Raw genomic sequence first — 14,950 nt, 5'->3', positions numbered from 1 at the left:
GACTAATGTGGAAATATGTTTAATGTGATTGTACATGTATAGCCTATATCAGATTGTTTGTGTCTTGGGTAGGGAGGGGAGGGGGGAAGAGAGAAAAATTTGGAACTCAAAATCTTACAAAAGTGAATGCTGAAAGCTAACTAAATAAATAAAACTTATGCTAGGTACTGTAGAAAAAGAATAAAATGCAAACCAAATCAAAAAGAACCAACCAGTGGAAGCAGGGAGCAGGAAGGCCTGGGCCAGCAGTGGCTGCCCTATTCCGTGCCAGCAGGCTAGGCTGCCGCCCTTCTCACTCCCTGAGCTGGAATGACTCAGCAAAAGACTGAGGATGTTTCTAGAGGATGTGTCCCAGACCTGGGTGAGAGTGCTTGCTCAGCCTCCCTCTTCCCCATCTTCCTCAGTTTCCCCATCTGGACCAGCTCTCTGTCCTCTAAGGGCATCAGGCTGCCTGTCAACCCTGGTCAGGGCCCTGTCTTTTCCCCTAGCACCTTTGCTGGCCAACTCCTGAAGACAGTCAGGTTTTGGTCTACTTGTTTACTGGCCATGTTCAAGAGAAGCAGGTTCCCTTCTGCTCCCCACCTGAGAGGAGAGGGCTGGGGTCTCTCCCAGAGGAGTAACTGCGCTTCATGGGCTGTTTCCCCAGATTCTCCAGGCCTGCCCCCATGTTCTTGGATGACTCCTTCCGCAAGTGGGCCCGCATCCGAGACTTCGTGCCACCCTTTGGAATTAAAGGACAAGGTAGGTTGGGGGACCTGGGCCATGACATCCAACAGGGTCAGCACTGCCCAGGTAGCAAGCTGCTTTACTTGAGTGCCTGGCCTCCCCAGACCCTATAGTGCAGGGAGACAGGCTGGGTTCGAGAGGCTGGATCTGGATGTCAGGCATTTGACAGGTGTCTGTTCAGGTCCCTGTTTTGTGCCTGACAGTCCAGAGACAAAGGCAAAAATGCAACTTCTGGGGCGGCCAGGTAGCACAGCAAGTAAGAGCACCGGCTCCAGTGTTGAGAAGACCTGGAGATCGAATCCCGGGCTCAGACACTTAGCACCCACCCAGAAACACCTGGCGGTGTAACCTTGAGCAAGTTACTTAACCCCAATTGCTTAGGGGCGGCCAGGTGGCTCAGCGAGTAAGAGCACCGGTTCCAGTGTTGGGACGACCTGGAGATCGAATCCCGGACTCAGACACTCAGCACCACACCCAGAAATAACTGGCCGTGTAACCTTGAGCAAGTTATTTAACCCCAATTGCTTAAAAAAAAATAAAAAAAAATGCAACTTCTGCCTTCCTTATATTCTGAACCACAGTCAGACAGATCTGTACATCTCTAAGTGTGTTTGTGTGTGTGTGTGTGTGGGGGGGGGGGTTTGGCAGTGGGAAACTTGGCAGTGCCACAGAAGGGGGGACTTAAACCTCACCTCACAGGAAATGAGGACCCTTGGAGTAGACATGAGGAGGGAGAACCTTCAGGGCCTGGCTGGGAGACTGTGGCCAAGTCTCTTTCTCTCCCTGGGAATCTCACTGGATCCTCATATTCCTCCCCTCTCCCCAACAAAGAGAGGGACTGGTATAAAATGGTTGCCTGTTTTCTCATGCATTTGCATAAATGTCCCAGGTCCAAACACTCTTATACGTTCAGGCTCCCATGGATACTGGAGGTCCCTCATGGGCACAGGTACACATATGTGCATGCACACACATACACACCCTTTCATGTGTGAGCATAGTGTACAAACTCTATCCATTGTGTCCCCTGAGCCCAGAAGGGAGGCTACAGGTCTCCCAGGCCCTTTGGGCATGATGATGGCCTTCTGGAAAAGGGAGCAGGGCCTGTACCCTCCTACCCACATGTAGGGCCTGGATTCTGGAAATGGCCTGTGGGGGGGTGAGGCAACCTGCCCATCTGCCCTGTTGCCTTGGCTCTGGCCTGGCCTTCAGCTTGGCTCTCTGGCATCCCCAGACCTGCACCAAAAAGGCCTGGGGAAGACCATGATGAGGGGGGGCTGCAGGGCCAGGATCGCATCAGGAAGGGAGGTTACACAGTGAAGCTTCCAAATGGTCTTTGCAGAGGAGAGTTTCTAGAGTCAGACACCCTTCTAAAGCAGCCTTCTCTGTGCCACAGATAACCTGATCAAAGCCATCCTGTCAGCCACCAAAGAGTATCGCCTGACACCTGCCCTGGACAGGTAAGGCCTGAGCAGAGCCCACAGCCCTCAGGGCCCTGGAACCTGGGGACCTGCCCAGCCTCCTTCCTCAGGCCTCCTTGGCCCTCCCCTCGTTTCTGGCCTCCCAGAGTCACATGCTCTCTGAGAGTTCTCAGAAGCCCTTGTGCAGCCCAGACCTGAACAAGGAAGCTTCCTTAGCATCCCCAACAGGAGGCTGCCTGGCCTCTCCTTAAAGACCTCCAGTGGGCAAGGCCCTCCCCCCCTTCTTCCTGAGGCCTCCCGTTTCACTCTGGAGATCTCCTGGGTGTTAGGAAGTTCTGCTTCTGTGAACCACCTAGGCTTCTACCTTTATCCTCCATGGGCTGCCCCTGTGTATGCCTTTTAAAATCTCCACTGGTCAGAGAGTTCCCTGTGCAGCCACACTCCCTTCCCTGCCAGTCTGCTCTGTCCTCGTTTCTTTCTCTTTCTCTTGTTTATTTCTTTCCCCACTTTTTCTTCTCTACCCCCTGTGCCACCATTTTGAGGCCCTCACCAGCACAACGGGACAGACACTGACCCACATGGAATAGGAAGGAGCAGCCCAGAGACATCACCTCCTGGCTGGAGGGTCACTTACCAGTCACAAGGTTCTAGGGATGTGATGGGCCACACCTGCCCCACTCCCTCTTCTGCTTCCCAATGGACAATGTCTGAAGCTCCTTGAGCATCAGTAGCAGGCTTGGCAGACAGGGAGTCTGAGGTCTTGGGGGAGCTGGGCTGGCTGACCATTGGTTCCAGAACTTTGGGCCCAGCCAAACTTGAGGGGCCTCTGCTGTTCCCCACAGCCTCAGCTGCCGCCGCTGCATCATCATAGGCAACGGAGGCGTCCTTGCCAACAAGTCCTTGGGAGCCCGGATTGATGACTATGACATTGTGGTCAGGTGAGCTTTGGGCAGGGGAGGTGGACTCTGGTCTCTGGTGGGTGGCCTCAGCAGCATTCCAAGGCCCTCTACTTGCCGACAAGTACTGGCTGCTGGCTCCTGTGGCCCCTTCCTCCTCACAGGATGAGGACCACAGGCTACTTCCTCCATAGCTATGGAGGGGGAAACTGAGGCTGGGAGCCAGGGGTGGGATGAGGAGGGCTCTGGAAGGACTTCTCAGGGACCAACACTGACCATACTTCACCAGGCTGAACTCAGCTCCGGTGAAGGGCTTCGAGAAGGACGTCGGGGGCAAGACCACCCTGCGCATCACTTACCCTGAGGGTGCCATGCAGCGGCCGGAAGAGTATGAGAAGGATTCACTCTTTGTCCTGGCTGGCTTCAAGTGGCAAGATTTCAAGTGGCTCAAGTACATTGTCTACAAGGAGAAAGTGGTGAGCCCAGGCCTTCAGGCCGACCACACGGCTGTGGCACCTCTGGGGCTGGTCTCCCTGGGTACCACCCGCCTCCCACTGTCCATGCGCCCTGTGGTCAGGAGGGCCTGGCGTCAGATGAAGCGGTTCCCAGGAGTCTTTGCCCACTGGAAGATGATTCCTAGCCCGCGGGTGCCCCCTGAACCTTCCTGACCATCACCCAGTCTGAACTAGGGAGGGGAGACTTGCTGGCACCACTGGGTCTTCAGGGATGAGAGCCCAACCTCTGGGGGCATGCCCGAGTAGCAATTTAAGATTTCTAAAGTGCTATACAGATGGGGTATTGTCGCTATTACTTAAAATTTATAGAGTGCTCTAAGGTTTGCAAAGCTCTTTGTTTCCTTTGATCCTCACAAAAACCCTAGAGTTGATGCTTTCCCATTTTACAGATGAGGTAAATGCTCAGGGTCCCACAGCTCCTAAGGCTCTGAGGTAGGATCTAAACTCAGATCTTCCTGGCATAGAATCCCTGGCTTCCTGTTGGGCTGTGCCCCAGGTCTGCCTTCCCCCTGAGGGCTTTCTTGGTGCACCAGCTGCTGGAGTTGTACTTTCTAGGACAGAAGCCTGGCTCAAGCCATCTGCTGCAGAATGTAAGCCCTGTGAGGGCGGGCTCTGAGCTGGTGCAGGGAGGCTGTAGTGCCTCCTCTATGCTACTTGGTTGGGGGTGGAGCCTCAGGCAAGAAGAAGTCCACTTCATGCCTTGCATGTCATCTTCCAGATCCTTCAGCAATGCCTTCAGCCTGCCCAGGCTTAGTTCCCATGCCCGGTTCCCTGCAGGCCCATCACCTTTGCCTCTGATGGAAAATGTTCCAGGACAGAGGAGGATGGTGGCTCCTCTGCCCTTTATCATCTTAGAGACTTGCCCAGGGGCACAGGGAGGCCAAGTCTGGCTGGCTCTCTACCCAGCACAATGCCCGGCCTCTGTGTGCCCCCCTTCCTGCTCACACAGTCAGGGCCAATGTTTTCTGTAGTCTCGTGTCTCTGCCTGGTCCAGGCTAGGCCTCCCTGACATCGTCCCTGCTTTGTATCTGTCACGTTTCTCTAGGAAAAATGGCCGTGGGAGGCTACATGGGTGCTTCCGTCCACGCTCTTCCCATAGCTGCCAGCTTTCCTCCTCCTCATCTTTGTCCTGGCTTCCCTGACCTTGGTTCTAGTCAGCCCGAGCCTGCAGCAGGGCCTGCAGGCAGCTCCCCTTGTCAGGGCTGCCAAGATGTGGCCAAGCCCATCCTACCCCAGACCCTCATTAAGCATCTGCTGTGCCAGGCCCTGTGCTGCTGAGTGCTCCACAAATGATTTCATTTGTTCCTCACAACAACCCTGTGACTAAATGCTATTATAATCCCCACTTTACAGTTGAGGTTAAGTGACTTTCCCAGGGTCACTAGTTAGTGGCTTACTAGCTAGTAAGCATCTGAGGCTAGATTTGAACTCCTGACTCCAGGGCCAGTGCCCTACCCACTGCACCAGCTAGAGGCTGTGGTAGCACCACAGAGTATATGAAGGGGCCTAATGTAGAATAAGCCCAGACAGGTAGCTTGGAGTCAGGCTCTGAAGGCCTTCACTTGCCAAATAGAGGAGTTTGTCTAATGGGCAGCCCCCCTCTGAGGGGAGGATCAGTACATTGATAAGGGGAATGATGTGGTCAGAGCTGTACTTTAGGAAGAGAACTCTGACAGCTGTGCAGAGGATGGGCTGGAGAGCCTGGAGGCAGGGAGCCCAGTGCAGCAGTCTAGGTGAGGGGGGTGTGTGTGTACATGCGTGTGTGTACGTGCGTGCATGTGTATGTGCGTGTGTGAGTGTGTGTGCATGTGTGTGTGGCTGTGTATGCGTGTGTGCATGTGCCTGTGCATGTGTGTGTGCACGTGCTTGTGTGTGTGTGTGTGTGTGTGCATGCACAGAGGGGCACAGAGATACTGGGAAGGGATAAGACTTGGCAATGGATTAAAGCTGGGGTACATGTTGAGGGAAGAGTGGAGGCCAGGTGTGAGGAGGGCAGGGAAGTTCAGAAGAGAGTGCGAACTAATGGGTTTTGTTTTGCATATGTTGAGTTTGAAATGCCCAAGACCTCCAGGTGGAAATGTCCAGTAGACAGTGTATGATGTGGACTTCCTGAGGGTCAGGAGAGAGTCAAGAAGTAGAGGGATGGAGCTCTGAGTCCTCTTCAGGGATGGGACACTTGCTCCTGTGGGAGCTGATGAAGTCACCAAGAGAGGTGGTGTAGAGAGAGAAGGCCTGGGATAGGACCCAGGAGAGGTCAGACAGACAGGATGTTGAGGCAGTCACGTCTTTTCTAAGCCTTTTCTGAGAGTTTGACTGAGAAAAGGAGGAGAGATTAAGGCAAGGTTTCCAAAGAGAAAGGCAGAATGGGGAGGTGAACAGTAGATCTCTGGGCCACAACTTGAATGTGGGAACAACAGGCTCCTGGCCAGGGATGGAGTGTAGCTAAAAAGGACTGAAAAGATGGAATTTGTTGGGAGTCTTGCAAGTCTAAGAAAAAGACTTCCACTGGAAAAAGAAGGGGAAAGGGGAAAACTGCACACCTCCCAGACATACAGCAGAGAGCAGCTGGAGTGCAGGAAGGGACCAGCAGTGGAGACACCCAGAAGTCTAAGAAAGGAGACACAGTCCAAGAAAGAAGCCAGCGGCAGCAAGGAGAACAAAGAGGAAATCCTGAGGCCGGGAGGCAAATCTGATCTCCCAGTCACCACCACAGAGTCTGGGTGGGAGGAGATCCATTAACTGGGATGTGCACAGGACCCAGGACGGGCTTTAAAATGTGTATGGGGTGAGGACAGAGGAGCACTGTCTATTAAGAATATTCACATATTCATGTCTATGTGAGGAGAACCAGGAGCCAGTGGAAGAAGGCACAGCCAAAAACAGAGAGTGGAGAGAGAGGTAAATTGTCCTCAGAGCTGCCTAAATGCCACTGAGACAGAAGGAAATAGAGGAGGAGTCCATCAGTAAACAAACATTGCTTAAGTGCCGACTGCACGAAGGCACGGTGGTAAGCCCTGGGAATATACAGAAAGGCAGAGGACAGTCTGTCTTTTGAGGGGCTTATGGTCTGATAGGAAAGACAAGAGGAAAACAGCAGAGTACAGATGAGCCCTGGAGATGCTGGCAGAAGGAACGCGCTGTAATTGGGGCAAATGAGGGAAGCCAGGAGGCAGAGATGAGGGGGGAGAGCACTCCAGGCAGGGGGCACAGCCAGTGACCACGCCTGGAGGCAGGAGATGGAGGAACCTGGAGTCTAGGGTCGCCGGATTACAGGGTGAGTGTAAGGAGACTGGAAAGGAAGGAAAGATTCCCGGTCAGGGAGAACAGAGTTTTACACTGGTCCTGGGGTTGATAAGAGCCCCTGAAGCTTCTAGAGGGGAGGTGGGCTGACACATGGGGTCTGCCCTTAGGAAGACCACTTTGCCAGGTGAGGGGGGGGTGCTCCAGGCAGGCAGACCCTCAGCAACCAGGACAGTGGGGCGGGGGGTAGGAGATCAGGGCCTGTACCGAGCTGGGGCAGTCTTGGGCAAGAGAAGGGAGCCGAATTGGAGAGATGTTGTGAAGGTGAAAACGACAGGCTGTGGCAATAGACTAGATCTGGGGGAGGCGGATAAAGTGAGGAGGGGAGGATGGCCCCTAGTTCCTGAGCCTGGGGGACTGAGGATGGTGAGAGGGAAGTTTGGAGGGAGGGACAATGAGTTCCATTTTGGACCTTGGAGTTTTGATGTCTGTGGGACATTCAGTTTAACATGACTGGTTAGTTGGATATTGGAATCTGGAGGTGGGGAGCGCACTAGCTGGGTAGATATGAGGAGGTCATTGAAACCATGGGGCTAAGGAGGCCCCTAAGTGCAGTGTCCTGATGGAGAAGGGGGAGAGGACTTTGGGTAGCAGATCCCCACCCCGGCCCCGGACCTTGGGAGAGCCAAGGTGGGGCACGAGGAGCATCTCCAAGCTCCTTGCCTTCTGCATCTGATTCTCAGCAACAAGAAAGAATGTTTTGCTGAAGCTTACAGTGATAGGAATCTTGGGAGGACGTGTTAATAGTGTGTTTTCTTTTTCTCTTCTCAGAATTTGTGATAGAGCAGGAGAAAGCCAGGGCTAGTCTGCAAGTGCCCTGGATTGGGAGAGAGCAGATTACATTGGGGTGGGTCCAAGAGAGGAGAGCTGGGACCCCCCACACTAAAGTATCAGCAGAAGTCAGCCTTTGGGGACTTGGGGAATGCTTGGGAATGAAATCCTCAAGATACAAAGAGAAATGATCTTGGTGAAGACTGTTGTCTAAAAAGCCTGATGTGGCGGCATGAGGAGCCTTGATTTCCCTAAGGCAGACGCAGGCCAGAGCAAGGGCGTTAATGAGCATGGGAATGGCCATGCTGCTCCTTAGAACAGGAACAGGAAACCCCGTTTGTCCAGCACGCTGAGGCTGGCAGTGGGATGGTGGCTCTGCGTTATCTCACTGTGGCATCGGGGAGGCTTATGGGGTCTTGGGCAGAGCTTTCAGGCCTGGTTGGGAGGGGTCCTCTCGGTCTTCAGCCCCCAGGACACATCTGGAGGATGGGGCTCATTGCTCTGTGGCATGGATTAGGAAGGACATTGAGAAGCTGGTGAGGGAGGATTCAGAGGAAGGCACCCACAATAGAGAGAGGCTTCAGGTCCAGGGAAGGAGAGGAGAGAGTGAAGGTGGCACATTTAGTTTGGAGAAGGGAAGACTCAGGGGAACAGGAGAGCAGCCTTCAGGTATGTGAATGGCTGTCCTATGGCGGGGGAGTAGACTTGTCATGCTTGGCACCCCTAGAGGTCAGGACCAAGAGCAATGTGTGAGGCAAATTCTCAAGAGGAGAACATAGGCTTAACGTCAGGGAGTGCTCTGCAGTGGCCTAGGAGGGGGATGCTGCAGGCCCGTTCTCCTAGGCCCCGCCACTTTGCCCAGCGTTTATCACCAGAAGCCAGAGTTAGGCACTAGAGGAGGAGGGGGATGCCCTGATGGCAGCTGACCCCCAGCCCAGCCCCCAAGCCTCTCACCTGCTCCTTCCTCATTCCTTCCTCCCAGGACAGGAAATGTGTTATTACACGGCTGACTAGTCCTGCTGAAAGACTCAGGCCTGAAGCCTGGGCCCCCTCCATCCCTGCAGGGTAGGCGAGAGTAAGGAGGGTTGTTCTAGCGGGTGTGGTCCCTGACCCAAGCCTGCCCTCTATCCTTGGGAGCTCCTACTCCCAGACAGGCAGACTGCATGGAGAGTTGTGTTTGTAGGGGAGGGGTGGGGGAGGCTTTCCATGTCTGGTAAATCTCTACTCAGCAATCGGGAAGCCCTCACCCAGGGCCCCAGGTCTAGGCTTGGCCTCTCTAGCTAAGTGTCTGGACCTCAGGAGCCTGGGAGCTGCCTGGAGTGGTATCTGCAGCCTGAGACTACAGAGGCAAGGCAAGTGAGGCACTGGGGGAGTATAGGGGGTCTGGAATCTGCTTTGCGAACGAGTGACTTTGCTTTTTGTGACTCTCTACCTGGGGAGGGCCCAGGGTGAGAGAAGGCCTGCACAGGTACAGTATTCATCTACCAGGCTGGGCTGTCCAAAGACAGGGGAGGAGTCATAGCCTCAGACCCCAAGTCCCTGACAATTGGAGCTCAGGCTCCCAGCTGCCTGTGTAAGGCTGTTCTAGGCCCACCACAGGGTCATGCCTCCTTCCTCTGGGAAATGCATGGGCCTATGGAAAACCTTCAGAAACAGGAGGGAAGAACCACAAATCCCAGTGAGGAAAGTGCCATGGATTAAGGGCATCGTCCCCTGACCTGAGACACAGCTCACCCACCAACCATCCTCTGAAACACGGACCAGTCATCTGCCTCACACTGGAGTGATGGGACTGTTCATCACCTCTGGGTTACTACCTCTGACCCCTCAGACTGGTGAGGGCCTCCCTACCTCTGCTCATCCCCCTCCTTCTTCCACGTGCCAGCCCTTCACATACTTGCAAACAGCTCTCATACCGTGCCCCCCAGTGCCTCATTTCCCCAGGCTGCTCCTTTCCCACTGCTCTGCCTGGGCCTCATGTGGTACAGTCTCCAGGCTTTGCACCAGCCTACACTCTCTCCTTTGGACACTCTCCAAATGGTTAGGGAACTTCTAAAATGTGGTGCTCAGAACCATGGGTAATCTTCCATATGTGTTCTGACCAGGGCAGAGTTTACCAGAACCACCACATCCTCCCCCCAGCCTTGTCTCAGACACTTGGTTGTCAGTGCAGCCCGGGGTGGCCTGAGCATTGGGGGCTGCCATGTCATACTATGAACCGCAAGTGAGCTTGTGGTTTGTTGAGCCACCCCACCCCCCTCCAGATCCTTTTCAGAGTGCTGTCAAGCTGTGCCTTGGTCATCTTGTGCTTGTGAAACAGAATTTTTGGGTCTAAATGTCATAATGTTCACTTATCCTCATTCTTTTATCTTCTTAGATTCAGACCAACATTGGACCCAATGGCGCAATCTCTCTTGGGATCCTGCCATGTCCTTTCTGACATGCACGCTTCATTTCCATTTCTAAGTCAGACCCAGAGTAGGATTTTCCCTTATTGGTTCTTCCATCTGGTGAAGGATGAAGTAGACATTCCTGGCTGTTTCTCACTCTTCATGGTTGCAGTCTGCCTTCTGGTCCAGCTGACCTGCTAGCTCTTTCCCATAGGCAAAACCCACCTCCCACCTCCATGCCTTTGCACAGGCGGCCCTTCTTTACCTGCACTGCTTCCAATCATTGGCTGCCTTCAGAGCAGGACTCGGGCACCCGCTCCACAAGTCCCCCCCCCTCCTAGACCATCCCTAGTTGGGAGGCTCTCTGCTTCCCAGCATTACTTTGGATTGATCCTATCTAAATACACATTACAAGGCCCCTGGAGGGTGGGGACTGCTGTGCTTTTATTTTTATAACAATGACAACAATAGCTAGCATTTATATAACACCTACTGTGCGCCAGACCCTGCTAAGTGCTTTACAAATATTAGTTGATTTGAGCCTCACTACAGCCCTGGGCACCAGATGCTTTTATTATCCCCATTTTACAACTGGGGAAACCAAGGCAGCAGAGGTTAACTGACTTGCCCAAGGTCACACAGCTAGTAAGTGTCTGTCTGTGATCGGATCTGAACTCAGGTCTTCCTGTCAGGCTCTCTCCAGTGGGTCACCTGTCTCCTGTGATTAGCACAGTTATCTAGCCCTTAGCACAGTGTAGCTACTTAATAAAGGCATATTGAATTGGATTGAGCTGCTTTTGGCAGAGAGAGATCCATCAGGTGTCAGAATGATGGCCGTAGTCCCCAGTCCCCTGGGTCTGTTTCCCAGTCTCCTCTTTCTGTCCCAATGGTCTGTAGTCCTCTCTGATGACAGTACTGATTCTTGCTACAGGACTCCACTCCACCCACTCTGGTTCCTGGACTTCTGACATGTGTATCTTCCTAACAGACAATGCTCCTTTGTCCCCACCCCTTCTTTCCCTATCCTGTTTCTTTTGAATAAAGTATGTGATTCCGGAGCCCTATTCAAGTCAGGGATGGTGTTTGGGAGATCAAATTTGCCTCCCGGCCTTAGGACATTCTGCTTCATGCTTTTGCATAAAGACACCTGAGGCTGGGCTTTATAACTGCCTTCTTTCTATCCTCCTACAATGTAGCTGCTCTATGTGATATCTGGCTAGGATGTACACTGGCAGTTTTCTCTATCCTTTTTCAGGTAGAAGCCTTCCTTTTTAGATTTGCAAGACTCTGAGCAAATATTTTCTTATCAGTCTTCCTTAGCTATACTCCATCCCTGGCCAGGAGCCTGTCATACCTACATTTTAAGCTGTGATCCAAAGGTCCAAATTGTGTTATGAGTGGTGGTGCCCATAATTGAAATAGGGAAGTCCATAGACAGGGGCTTCTGGGAGGACATATGGTTTCAGAAATGCCTAGAGGACATCCAGCTGGCAATGCTGCCTAGGAGAGAGGTGGGAACGTGGGACTGCAGCTCAGGACAGGAATGCTAGGAGGTTATGAAATCCCTGATGGAGGGGAAGAAGAAGGGCTCAGGCCACAGCACCTGGGCAGGGCAGGCATCCAAGATTAGGGAGTGCCACGTGACCACTGATCCAGCAAAGGCAGAGGCAGAGGCAGAAAACCAGGAGAGAGCAGTGACGCGGAGGCTCGGGGAAGAGAGACTGTGAGGGGCAGGTGGGCAAGTGGTCAGGGAGGATGAGGCTGAGTGGAACTTGGAGACTTTGTTGGTGACCTTTGAGGATCAGCCAGGGAAGATGAGGGCCCCTGCCCACAGCTGCTTGTGCCTTCCCTCCCAAACAACCTCCTGTTGAATTACTTTGCATTCATTTTATTTACCCATGGTATACATACGCTGTACATATTTTTGGGTGCGTCTCTTGCCTCCCTGCTTAGAATGGGAGCTCCTGGTGAAGAGAGGTCATCTTATTCTTGGTCCTTATATGCCTAGTGCCTGTCCGATCCAGTACCTAGCACAGAGTAGGTATTTAATTAATGCTTATTGATTGATTGTGGTGGACCCAGGAGTCCTGACAAAGTTGTGTGCCTTAGCTTAGTGGGAGTGAGCTGTATCCCAGCAGGAAGTGAGCAGATAGATGGTGGGGGCAATCCAGAGCTGAGCGTCAGTGAGGCATGAGAGGCCAGAGGACAAAGGAAGAGGAATTCAAGCAGAGAGGATGGTATAAAGTTGGGCTCATTGACCATAAGGCCAAGGTCTGTGAGGAGAAAAGGCCAGATCAGGATCACAGCGGCCAAGAGTCAGAGGGACGCAAGAAGCCAAACCAGACACAGAGGGGATATCCCCTATGCTCTGACAGGAAGGCCTTTGGCCTCAGCCTGGAGACCTCCAAGGTAGTGATGCCATGCTCCTCCTAGGCTAGCCTTTACCACTCTGGGACAGCTCTCATCATTAGGGGCGATGGCCTGGGGGACCTAGGATAGGGAGCACCTGGCTGGGAGCTTGGGGGAAGTGAGGCAAAGGAAGCTTTAGGATGATAGAGAGGGATTTCTGAGTTCTGGGTAATGGCTGTGGAACACTTCAGATGCTGGTATGGGTATGGCTGGGGGGAGAAAGGGCACAGATCCCAGCTGAGCTGGAGACTGACGGGGAGTCAGGGCGTCTGACGGCATGTCTGAGGACATATTAAAGTCCCCATGTTTGAGGGGCTGACTGAAGCCAGGGCTCAGGGCTCTGAGCTCCTGGGGCTATAAGTCTGTAGGAGGGAGGTTGACAGGATGATGAAGATCAATGATTCTGAGGAGGAGAGGCTGTGAGAAGCAGGGAGTCGGCCTCTTCCTCTGGGCCCAGTGGGGCTGGCAGGGGTGGGAAGGGGGAGCTGGGTTTCCACAAGGCTAGGAGGTAGAAGGCCCATAAAAGAGGTCTAAGGTGGAGAGAAGTTTGTTACCAGAGTGTGGGATCCAGCAGAGGAGCCCCAGAAGGAATAATGGAGGGACAGAAGGAGAACTAAGAGACTGGAGTCTACTGGGAGCAAGGGGAGGGGAGGGAAGGGTGGTTCCCAGCAGTGCTGACTGCTGCAGGGAGAACTGGAAGGATTGGAGGAGAGGGAGGGGGAGCCCAGTTTTCAGAAGGAAAAAAAGGGCAGGCCTTTTGTATTTGGCTATGTCGCCAGCCTGGGTGTGTGTGTGTGTGTGTGTGCGCGCGCGTGTGTAAGCCAGACTGATGGGCTTCCCAGGCAACAAATAGGGGAGAAAAGGGAGACCAGCTCTTCAGGTCAAAAGACGTGGTTTAAAGACCTGAGAAGGGGTGGGATGGTGCAGGAATAGAAGTACAAGAAAGAGAAAATGGTCCATCATCCCTGGAGGTGCTAACTGGCCAGCCCAGCTTGGTCAGCCAGAAAGCAGACCTTCCCTTTGGGGCAGTCCCCAGCCTGAATACAGAGCATGGTATGTAGGAGGCCCTTAATGTCTGCTGAATCAAACTATTGAATTTCATCTGCAGACCTGGTTGCCTTGCCACATGTACCTTCATCCGAGTCACTGATCAAAGTACCTAGTGCTTCTGCATCAGTATACAAAGTACCCTGATAAAAGAACAGAGGAATAGCCAGTAAGTGTCTGAGGCTGACTTTGAACTCAGGCCTTCCTGACTCCAGGCCCAGGGCTTTATCCAAGTGTATCCTTGTCCTCTGCTGCAAGCTGCTGTTATCCCCATTTCACAGATGAAGAGACTGAGGCCCACAGAGCCAGTAGAATGGCCAAGCAGAGATGTTACGCTGTGCTGAGGGGTCCCTGTTTGGCTCTTGTTCATCCAGCTCTGAAGCCACTTTGGGGTCCTCCAGCCTCAGCCACAATAAGGATGTGCGAGGTAGGCTCTGCTTTGATGGAGCAGTCCAGAGGGTTTTTGGCTCCTTTGTCTCTGGCAGTCCCTGTAGGCCTCTCAAGAGACCAGAGGACAAGGAGATAGCTCTTGAGAGTCCCTTCAGAGTGTCAGCTCCCTGAGGGCGGGCCTGGTCTCTCTTCTGTCGCTGTTTGCCTTCTGCTGATTGATCCCCATATTTTTAGACTGTTTTCATGAGAAATGATGACAAACAGGCCTGTGGTTTGGCAGCTGATGATGGGGATACTGCTTGTGGTTTTTTCCCCCATCATTCTGGGATTTCCCCTCTCCTATCTCTCGAGAATGAGTTTCTCATTTCCCTGGGAGCCCAGCTTCCTGATTATCTTTGGTCAGGTGTGGCTACTCTTCCAGGGGAAGCCAGACTCCACTTCTGGGTGGTGGTCTCCTTTCTCTTTACCCATCTTATAGAGCTTCCATGTGGTCCCCCTTTCCCTCCCCCCCCCCACAATCCAGATGTTTCTTTCACTGTAAGCAACAACTGCCCCAACTACAGGCTTAGGAGAACCTGGCATGGGGATGCTAAGGGAGAAGGTTAATGATTTGAATCAAGAGCTAGACCAGAACTCAGGTGCCAGCTGAGCCAATGTTCTCATTTTATAGATTAGACAGGCCTTGAGGAAAAGGCCCAAAGGTCTTGTGTCAAGTCAATTTCTGAGCTGAGGCCAGCAGAAACAGGACGGAGAGAGCTGAGGGAGTACCACCTAACTGCCTGTGTCTTCATTTTCCAGGTTCCTTATAGGAAAGAATGGTCAAGAAAGCAAACAAGATAGAGAGAGCGAGGCAGCCAGGAAGACAGAGCGAGGCAGTGCCCACCACCCTCGAGGCAGCAGCAGTGTGAGCTAGTGTGGAGAGGGAGGCAGAGCACACAAGGGCAGGGTGGGGGCAGAGGCCCCCCAGGAGGCATCAGCAGGCCAGGAGAGGCCAGAGGGAGGAGGGGGGCAAGCCTGGGGACTGAGACAGGACGTTGACAGTCCTCAAACACAACCTGCCTCATAACCATTCATGCCCCTTTCCT

General features: G+C 53.2%; 1 protein-coding gene across 4 annotated transcripts in view; it reads left to right on the top strand.

Annotated features, from left to right (window-relative positions):
* LOC138165065 (CMP-N-acetylneuraminate-beta-1,4-galactoside alpha-2,3-sialyltransferase) overlaps positions 1-14,950 on the top strand; it is a 144,542-nt gene that overhangs the window by 122,941 nt on the left and 6,651 nt on the right. For all 4 annotated transcript variants that reach the window (XM_069093179.1, XM_069093178.1, XM_069093176.1 and 1 more), the window contains 4 exons: positions 647-741; positions 2,123-2,186; positions 2,990-3,085; positions 3,333-3,519. In XM_069093179.1, coding sequence (XP_068949280.1) covers positions 647-741; positions 2,123-2,186; positions 2,990-3,085; positions 3,333-3,519 — 442 coding nt within the window. The remainder of the gene's footprint in view (positions 1-646; positions 742-2,122; positions 2,187-2,989; positions 3,086-3,332; positions 3,520-14,950) is intronic.

Source organism: Petaurus breviceps, unplaced genomic scaffold, assembly GCF_028583685.1.
Source record: "Petaurus breviceps papuanus isolate PSGF00001 unplaced genomic scaffold, PetGlider_PUasm1.0 207, whole genome shotgun sequence".
In the NCBI taxonomy this organism is placed as follows: domain Eukaryota; kingdom Metazoa; phylum Chordata; class Mammalia; order Diprotodontia; family Petauridae; genus Petaurus; species Petaurus breviceps.
Note: the sequence above shows the minus strand (reverse complement) of the source record. Positions and strands in the feature narration are given on the sequence as shown.